The sequence below is a fragment of the Corylus avellana genome, chromosome ca9 (genome assembly GCF_901000735.1).
Source record: "Corylus avellana chromosome ca9, CavTom2PMs-1.0".
Taxonomy (NCBI): Eukaryota; Viridiplantae; Streptophyta; class Magnoliopsida; order Fagales; family Betulaceae; genus Corylus; species Corylus avellana.
In genome coordinates, this window is record NC_081549.1 from 2042804 (window position 1) to 2053173 (window position 10370).

General features: G+C 38.5%; 2 protein-coding genes across 2 annotated transcripts; one reads left to right on the top strand and one right to left on the bottom strand.

The window, feature by feature from the left end:
- Positions 1-589: 589 nt before the first annotated feature.
- LOC132161955 (uncharacterized) lies at positions 590-4665 on the top strand. Its single transcript, XM_059572183.1, is given in 7 exon segments — positions 590-982; positions 1786-1983; positions 2061-2138; positions 3021-3086; positions 3212-3277; positions 3358-3683; positions 3685-4665. Coding segments are annotated over 7 exon segments (1524 nt in total). The 5' UTR covers positions 590-694; the 3' UTR covers positions 4187-4665.
- A 559-nt stretch (positions 4666-5224) lies between these two features.
- Positions 5225-9994, bottom strand: LOC132161855 (subtilisin-like protease SBT4.15). The gene is made up of 11 exons (XM_059572059.1): positions 9908-9994; positions 9722-9810; positions 9493-9590; positions 9253-9399; positions 9060-9165; positions 8332-8842; positions 7639-7739; positions 7316-7537; positions 6958-7066; positions 6129-6342; positions 5225-5936 (listed from the first exon to the last, which is right to left on the bottom strand). Exons 1-11 carry the CDS (start codon positions 9992-9994, stop codon positions 5392-5394), a joined length of 2229 nt encoding a protein of 742 aa, XP_059428042.1. The 3' UTR covers positions 5225-5391.
- Positions 9995-10370: the final 376 nt, after the last annotated feature.

Sequence of the window (10370 nt, forward strand, 5' to 3'; positions counted from 1 at the left end):
TTAAAATACCTTTTATCTATCAGTATAAAATAAAAGAGAATGCTAAGTGTTTTAGTAGTGTTTTCTTAATCTTATATGAATATTATTTTTTAAAAATGGGACGAGAGAAATAAGGAAACCAATAGGGCTAATTTTTTTTTGTCTTTAAAAAAATAATATTTACCTAAGACTAAAAAAACACAAAAAGACATCTAATAAAATAAAATATTTTGTCCTCCCACATCCACGAACCCACGCGCAACTCAAACACCCGGTACAACCCTTCGGCGATGGAACTGAAACGCACACAATCAGTAAAACACACTTGGATGTTAAATAAACAGCCCACGTGTCCTTCAACTCAAACCGACTCTCTCCCTGCCTTGTCCCCCCATCACAACTACAAGTTGGTTCTTTACGTGCTAGGATTAGCACGTGCAAAGCCGCCTACATGTGCACGACTTAGACGTGGCGATTTTAGATACCTCGGCCCGAGTAGCAAAGATGCCTAGCCATGAGCTGGCGTGACACGTGGCGACCAGATACATTCTGTGGGCTTTAGCCTTTAGCTAACTAGTTTCAGCACCCACAAAAAACAGACGGACTCTTCTCTCTCTCTCTCTCTCTCTCTCTTTCCCTCTGTACAATACCTTGCTGTTCTCTGAAGGAACACTAGTAGCTCTCTCTCTCTCTCTCTCTCTCCGTGTTCTGAACTATGGGTTCGGAGAGATGTTATGTGTGGAGCACGTTGTCTGGTTCGTCTGCTTCCACGACGTCGTCTTTGGTGTCGGCGGCGGATCGGATGGTGAGGATAGAGCTGGAGGCGGCGGAGGCTCTGGCGGACTTGGCTCATTTGGCGGTGCGAGAGAGTGGCCGAAGGGAATGGGGGAGCAAAGGGAAACGCGCCAGGAAGCGAGTCAAGAGCGAGTCTCCGGCGGGTGACTTGGCGCTGCAGCTGAAACCGGCGGTGGACTCGGTGCCTAGCTCGTGGGATCTCGCTGAGGTTAGTTCATTCATCTAAAAAAAACAGAGGTTAGTTCGTTTAGATTACTAGGAACTGTCACTTTCCCATGTTTTTATGTTTGTACTAAGTCTTGGGTTTTTGTATTAAAAGATCCTGCTTGTCCAAAAGTAGAAAATGTAATCACTTTACTAAAAATAGAGGAATAAGAAAAACAGCTCGAAGACAAAGGTAGCTTATTGGGTATACTATATTTGTGTTTGTCATATGGGAGTCTGATTGTTTTAAGAATTGAAAACAGTCATTTGTAAAATGTAGAGTCAGGTTTGAAAACTGGACTTCTGTCTGAATACCATGTTAAAATATTATTTATCCCAAAAACTTAATTAAGCTTATCGGGTGAATTTAATCATTGAGAACCCTTTATATAATACACGTTCAGTGTGACAAAAAAGCTAAAAAGGAAGTGGAAATGAGAATGTGGTGATTCTGTATGGAATTTTTTTATAGAAGGATTAAGGCTATTAGACGAAAGCCAGTAGATATAAGAGATGGAATATTGAAATTGAGCTGATAAAACATACAAAGTTATTGGCTTTGTTGAAATTTCTTCTGAATATTTTCAGATATATTGTGCTGACGCCACAAATATATAATGTGGAAGGAGTCCCATGAGTTGAGTGCATCACTCAAAACACAACTTTGAATTACTCCTTCGCTTCTCCCTTTTGTTATTTTGTTTAGGTTCCTAGATTTATACATGTCTCTATTTGGTTAGACTATTTTTGGGTCACCAAGTCGCACTATTTTGTGCAGGACTTGAGAAATATTTTTGTTTATAGCAGGATCAAGCAGTAGAAAGTCAGCAGCAATGTGAAAAGAGATGCACAACTGTATTGTTAGAACCCAAAAAGATTGAGCAGAACCCCAACAAAACAGAATTGAAGGTTGAGGAGGATTCTGAATGGCCTAAATCAACTCGTAACTGCACCACAAGTTACGCATCATTTGGTTTCCGTAAATCAAGACGAAATTTAACAGAGGTACTGAAGCTCTCAATTGTTTTTTCTCTGGAATGCCGTTCTATTACTGCTTTTCTAATTGCAACTCTCCTGTTTAGACTGAAAAGGAAGAACGGAGAATACGCAGGGTATTAGCAAACAGAGAGTCAGCTAGGCAGACAATTCGCCGCAGGCAGGTAAGCTACTAACCTTAAAGAAGGATCATCTTTCTGGCTGCCAGCCTCATACTTAGTATAGGCCAAGAACAGTTATTCTGTCCCTTGGTTTAGTAAAGATCTGAATTCAATAGAACTCTATCAAGATAACTTAATTTTTAATGATTTAGCTGTGTCTTTGCGTCCTAAAATTAAAATCTAGAGATTACACAAATATGATACCAAGATAAGCACCTGCATCCTGCACCCAATACCATCACCCAAGTCGATGTAAAATGGGCTTCCTAAGTTCTGCACTTTAGCAACATATGTTTCAGTGTTTCATTTTGGGGTAACTGCAGAAATGTAATTACTTCTTTATCTCAATGAAAATTGGTTTATAAAAAATTGATGTCGTCGTACAAATCAATGTGCTCTGCGCGTTTAACAGCCACAGAGATAAGTATGTTATTCTGATGTGTTTGTGAGTGCCTAAAATTGGTGAACTGTAAATTGTTTTTTTTTTTTTCAGTCAAGTCAAAGTATTGTAGCCACACTTACCAAAAAAGTATTGTAGCCATAATGTAAAAGTATAACATGTATGTTATCGTTGATTTATCAAAAACTATCAAGTGATTTCTTATCAAAATAATTAATTAACCAGTATAAATGAATTTAAAGAACTGTTCCTTTCCTTAACACAATTTTTGTAGTATATATATGTCAAAACACTTTAATGTATCCATATTCTTTATTTTCCATGTAAGTAGCATTGTCTGCAGTGACAAGTTAAATGAATTACTAGTCTTGAATACAATGCATTACAATTTACAGACAACAGATATAGATGCATTCACGACATTTTTAAAGAGTGTTATTTTACTTAAATTAGATCTTCTACTTCCTTTTTCTTCTGGTGTCCAGGCTCTATGTGAAGATTTAACCAGAAAAGCTGCCGATCTGGCATGGGAGAACGAAAGTTTGAAGAGGGTAGGGAATAGTTCCCCTATTATCAGTATCTTCTTATAAAGCTTATTCTCTCTTTCCACCCCTTAAAATCATTTAAACATCATCTCATTAATTTGTTCCCATATCGTGACATATCTAATGAGAAGGAAAGGGAGCTGGCTTTGAAAGAGTATCAGTCCTTGGAAACCACAAATAAACACCTAAAGGAACAGGTAAGTTGAAGTTCACATTTTGGAGATGTTTGATGTTAAAAGAATTTCCACTTGTTTTGACATGTTCTACAATTTAGCAGATGGCGAAGGTAATAAAGGATGAGGTTGAGGAAACTCCATGGGAGCACAAGTCAGCTGATGTTGCAGCTTTCTCTTCATCTACAAATTTCCCATTGCTCTGGTATAACCGTCCTCCATTTACCCCTGATTTCTGGCCTTCTATCATTCAATCTTCAAATCATGTTCAATCACTGCATGGGAAACAAAGCGCTACTTGTAGGCCTGGTACTTCTCAAGAACAAGAAAACCGCATGGATGTCAATGGGCCAAGAACCCCATTTTATGTACTCCCATATCCTTGGTTCGTCCCTCTTCCTGATCTTGGGAATGGAGTCCAACCTCAGCCCCATTGGCGTGAAAAACAAAGAAGATGAAACTTCTGATAGTAATCAATATGATGCTAGTTCATCTTCAAAAATTGTTTCAGATGAAGAGAAACCCTATTGCTTTTTCCCCATTAAAGTCAAGACTGAAGCTTCTGGCTCAACAGAAGTCGGACCTCCTAATGACCTAAATGAGATCCCAGTTGGATTCCCTCCGGATGGAGGTGGTCAGCGTACAGGAGCTCACTCTAAGGAGATACTCTTTACACCACCACTAAATTGTGCCCAACCTGCATCAGCTGTCAAGCATGAGAACAGGCCGCTATCAGATGAACCTCCCAATATTGCATCACCTTCAACAGCTTGTCATATTGTCAAAGCTTTGCCAGAAAAGAAGCAAGAATCAGTTAGTTACCCAAGTAAGAAGCTAGTTGATGTGGTCTCTGCAGCCGAAGCAAGAAAGAGGAGAAAGGAATTGACAAAGCTAAAGAATCTGCATGGCCGTCAATGCCGGATGCGCTGTTGAGTTGTATAGCCAGTAGTTGGATGAAGAATTCAAAAGAACCATTTGTCCCTAGTTTTTGCATGGGCTTAGTGCTTAGTTCTAAACAAATCGTTGAGAATTTGCCAGGAGTAGTACAATTGATGGTAACCATTAAAGGCCTTTGAAGGAGCAGAGGCCAGCTTGTAATCCGGTGTCCATCTTTGAGCGTGACCAAGTTTCAAGACTTGATCTTCTAGGTTTCTTCAAGAAAGAGATAAGAGGGATTCTTCAAGAGTGTTATTTTCTGAGTGCTTTATTCTAGGAAATTTTGTGAGGGAATGAGCATGTTCTTAATCATACAAAGCTGCCATTTGATGGGCTTTTAGTTGGAGAAGGGCAGCAAAAGAAAAGCACAGAGTGCTGACCTCTTGTAACCACACGTAATGACTTGTAGTCCTTTTTGCAGCGAGATTAGTTTATCAATAAGGTTGAGCTTACTTTATTGAGCCATACTGCTTTCAGGGTTACTGTCATATCTGCTTCTGAATTGCATTGCTTAACAACAAGGCATTCTCTTTGAATCTACCCTTTCACGTTACAGACTGTTTTTCCTGGGTTGTATTTGTTGCACCAACAGGTATGTGGATCAAGTTTTGTCCATTACACTGCTCGGATAAAAACATAAGCCTCAATCCGTCTATATGAAGCTTTGAGAAACTTTGCTGACAACCCTTCAAGATATCTAGTTTGGATTCTAATTTTATTAAAATATTAATTAAATTGCTAAATTTACTATTTTCTATCCGCTTAAACTTTTGAACAAATTGTATATCTGGCAAAGATCATGAGTTTGAACCTTGTCGAGCTCACACTTGAAAGAGAATGTTAGAATATAAATTAAATGATTAAAATTTGAGCATTTTTTTATTAACAAGATAAGTGGTGATTTGCAATATACTTTTTGAATGTTATTAGGAATGAAATAGTTGCATCCGGACAGGAAAATAATATCTTAAGAGTTGAATGGGAAAGAAATGTTGAGTCAAAATAAGCGGTTCTTTTTTCTTTATTTGATATTTTCAATGGATAGGTGAATGAAGTTGACATTGCCCTAACTGCCCGAAGCATCTTTCTACTCGATTCTGAACCCCACAACAAAGATTGAACCACTTGGAAAACTACCTTGCAACTGATAATAGAAGGTGAAGAAATTGGCTACAAGAAGCATGACTAGAACCAAAGCAGACCTACTCTAATGGCCTATAAACAAGGATATGGCTCTTTACACTATGCTTGATGTCTTTCCACTCTAGTAAAGCCGATATTAATTCAGTCTCATTCCGCTCTAAACTGCCCTTCACCACAACCTTGAAAGACAGCTTCTGGTGCAAGCTGTTGAACTTCAAAGTTTCTGGGAAAACCCTAACAGAAAGACTTCTTGGTGATGTCACCTTCGCCTTGTACACCGACTTACCGTACCCTACATTGGTCACAGTCCGGTGGAAGGTGGCTAGAATTCTGGAAGTGTTAGTCTTGAGTTGGATATGCAGAGTAGGGTAATTAAGGCCATCAGTGCCTGTTGCACTTTGAAACTTGGAGCAATCGTATTTCTTGTGGCCCCCTGCAATTATGCCAATGGCCGTGCTGTTGTAGCCTTGTTTGCATAGGAATCCGATATAGGAGCTTATGGAAATGTCATAAACGAGTCCAGGGTGCGCTGCCTTTATTGGGTTTATCTGTCCTGATCCAGAGCCCAGCTCGGCATCCACATCTTTGATTTTCATAGGTGTAGCTAAATCAAGAATTTTGTCAATATTTTTGAATGGATTTTGCAGTAGAGATTGCAGAGATGTGAAGGCAACAAAATCGACTCAACAAATTCACTTTCTTTGACAATGGATTTAAAGTGAACTCTTTTCATTTTAGAGTCGACTTTGTTGCCATGAAAAATCCAAGTTCTTTCATGTTGTTAAGGAGGCCTCACCAGTAGTCATAAGTGCAGACTTGATTGCAGCAGGTGACCAGTCAGGGTGAAAGGACTTGACATAGGCGGCAGCTGCTGCAGCATGAGGGCAAGCCATAGATGTTCCTGATATTATGTTGAATAAAGCGTGCCGCTTATCACCTGGATCCCCTGTTATTGTTGCTAGTTTTGAAAACGCAGCTAATATGTCTAGCCCTGGTGCCGCAATATCAGGCTGTTCATTGACAATTAGTACATGAGATAGATAGGAGGCCGCTGGAATCTCCTATAATTGACTGTTTGAATTGTACGAGCAGTCTCACACATAAAGCGGCTACTACATTCTGAGCTGTCTTAGAGTACTAGTAGCAGTTTCTCTTTAATTTTTCTTAAGTTTAGAACACAAAACTACTTTTTGCTTTCCTAGGAAAATATATTTTACAATAACTTCTTTTAACTTTCTTTATACCATTAAAATATTATTTCTTTACAAAACATAAGTTCTCTACTTACCCTCACTTTTTTCACAAAATCCCAACACAATCCTCAATTAAAGACAAAAAGATGAGAGAGAAGAGAAGAAAGAAAAATGTTTATATTAAAATAATGTATAGGAAACCACTTTTGGTTCCCTACATATTGGAAAACATTGTAAAAACCCTTGAGGATTGGTTAAATGTAGGGAATTTAATGTGAGTAGGTTTTTATGATTTTTTTTTTTTTTTTTTCCTAAACATAAGGAAAAGAATAACATATAAGGCATCTCTTGTTAGTACTCTTAGAGCTTGAATTGCGTGCAAATCGAGCAGCTCAATTGCTAGAATCCTTATTAAAGAAGGAGAGATTTTACCTTAAGGATGTTGAGGGGGATTGATGGAGGACCTCTTGATGAGAAAGAAGCCACAAAGGGAGCACTGATGTTATAAGTTTTTGTCTTTTCTATTGCAGCCAGAGGGTTCCTGCAATTAATTCATCCCAAAACAGAGTTCAGCAGTAAATACAGAGGAAACGCTCTCTGACATCTATAATCAAAACATACGAATTATGATATTCTCTATTTCATTTTAATTGGAGAATATCCAGTTAGTTATAGTAGAAGAATATTTGTCTTTTTACTTTTTGAGGAGATAAAAATATTTCTCTACTATAATTAACTAGATATTTTTCAATTCAAATGAACTGGAGAGATGATTCTTTCCAAAGCATACCTGGTAGAATTAATATAGTGTTCAATCCTTTTGCCATCACCGGGGATGACACAGGTCCCGGGGACAAGAGTGGTGAAAGCTATATCTGTCCGTTCATCAAGTGCCATGATAGCCCCGGCACCGCCCAAGTCTTGGATGGTGTAATCCTGGCCGTAGTTTCCCATGCAGAAAACGATCTTTCCATTCACCTTATCCTTGCTCAGAGTCCCATAGTCACAAGCACTATAATTACCCCCAACTCATGTTAATTAGAATTCAAGAAAAGTAGATTAACTCTTAAACTTCAGTACCAAAAATCAAGTTTTATTAAATCTCATAGATACCTGGCATTCCCATAGGTTTCTGCACTAGTGTTAGCTGCAAGGGCTCCACTGGTTAAAGGGTACATTTTTCTCTTCGGTGAAAATGTATTAATCGCAATTCCCTATCAACCAATGGATAAAAAACAATACAAATTAATGTCGCGACACTTATTGGAAACAATGTTAATTAATTGGAAAATTTCACTTTGGACCCCTGAATTACCATTCGTTTTGACATGCCCTCCTCAGACTTCAAAACCCCTCAATTTGGACTCTTGAACTTTCAATTGCAGTCAATTTAAACCCTTCCATCAATTTTTGCAGTTAAAACCCTTAAAAATACAAAATTACTCTTCAATTTTCTTTTATTAAAAAATAAAAAATTGAAAATAATGAAAAAAAATTGAAAAAAAAAAAGGTCACAAGGTGGCCCAACCATTGGTCACCTTGTGATTTTTTTTTTTCTAAAAAAAAAATTAAAATTAAAATTAAGGGTAAATTTGAAATTTTTTTAAAAAAATAAGGGGTATAAACGTCATTGTCTAACTTTCAATGTTCAAAATCTGACGAAGTGGATTGACAGCAACTTCAACAATTGAAAGTTCATGAGTCCAAAATGAGAGATTTTGAAATTTGGGAGCATGTCAAAACATGTGGTAATTCAGGGTCCAAACTCAAGTTTCCCCTTAATTAATCCATATGAGATAGACTTACAGAAAATTTCTTGCCGGTGCCGAGAGTAGCCACTGTCATGAACTGCCTATCAATGCCACTGGCAGCGACGGTCAAGATCCACGGAGCAATATTCTGCACCGTTGAAGTGTAAGGCCCATCGTTCCCGGCAGAGCACGAAGTGAGAATCCCCTTCTTCATGGCGTGAAAAGCTCCAATTGCAATCGAGTCCTCAAAAAAGTTCCTGGGTTGACCACCAATAGAGACGGATATCAAGTCGACCCCGTCAGCAATGGCGTTATCAAACCCTGCCAAGAGATCCATGTCGCTGCAACCCATTGTCCAGCATACTTTGTACATGGCAATGCGCACCGATGGTACGCCGCCGCGTGCTGTGCCTTTGGCTATGTCGTAGAGACTGGCGCCCTCGACATGTATTCCGGCTAAAGTGGAGGAAGTGTGAGTGCCATGGCCATCGTCATCAGACGGACTAGGATTCTTCGTACCAGGATCTTGGCCCTCCAGATTGAAGTACCTTGCACCTATTACCTTTCTGCCCATGTTACATAAATAGAATCAGAAAAATTATATCATTCCTCCAACCCAATGTATTTTAATAGAATTTCTTCCAATTTTTTTAATGCAACCACATGCTCAAATGATACATGATAATTTTATAACCAAAGTTACAAGAACTTTCCTTTACCCAATTTAGAGAAAAATTATATCATTTCAATTAAATATTTCACTTGTTTTTAGCTAAAGTTTACCTGTTGCAGCCGGTGAAATTGCCACCAGTAACACATTTTCCTTTCCATTTAGCTGGGACAGGCCCAGAGTCTTTGTCGCTGAAACTGGGAGCACCTACCCAAATTCCTACACATATAACAGATAAATAATAAAGTGGATTCATATTCATTTGAGAAAGAAATTCTTGTATATGTCTGAGCAATGTGTATCAACCTGTATCCAAGAGGCCAACAATGATATTGCTCTCTACTGCAAAGTTTCTTCCTTTAAATGTATTTGGCATTCCTAAGAAATCCCATGATCTCGTCGTATGAAGTTTGAGCAATGTGTTTGGAAACACCGATACCACTCCCTCTTCATCTGTGAGTCAATGCAGGCGTATAATATGAGAGGAAATGACAACACCGTCAATCTTCTTGAGAGTGAAAATCTCGTTACTAATTAATTTCTAACCTGATATTCTCTTTACTTCGTGGGGCAATAGCCTGGCTGCGAACCCATTGAAGCTCTTTCTGTAGCTATGTATTATGGATTCTCTAGCTACTTTCTCACTGCAAACATTAAACATTAATGGTACGTACGTACCAGTACATGATGATGATTATTCGTCACTGAAAAAATAAAATTAACAAAATATTGAAATATTGATAACGATTATATATAGTTGGGTTTTGACTAGTACTCTCCAATTGCCGTCAAAAGCAGGTTGTGGTGGACGTCCATGACAGAAGTTTCCGCCGCCGGCAGCTCTCCCATGTAGACAATGTATGCCTTTTTGTTCATCACGAGTGAGCATAGACCCATGTTAGTTCATCAATCACTTATGCATCATGCATGCATGCATGCCTTAATAGATACACGTACATACCTTTCTTTCATGGGCATTTGATCCATGCATCATCGTTGTTTCGAGAAGGAGAATCAGCAGAAGCAGTTGTAGTACAGTTTGAAACATCTTCGTTGTATTAATCTCTCTCTCTCTCTCTCTCTCTCAAAAGTGAAAGTGAAATTAACTAGTTGGTGGTTTGATATTGGTAAGGAGAAAAGAGCTTATATATAGGTATTTATCACTGCTTCTATGATGATGCTACCTACGTCTTTACCTCTCTCCCTCTCTCTCTCAGTGCGGAAAATACGGTGAGGAATGAGATTCATTGACTGATGAGCAAAGGGGCAGAGGAGATAGTTTGTTAAAGATTCGAGGATATGGTGGCTTAGATTTTGGATCTTCAGTCCGGTGATGACCAGCTAGATTCATTCCATGCGTGAAGGGAAATGTGAGAAATTAATGAAGTTATAAATCAAGCAAGAGAGACTTGTTCATCAATGCC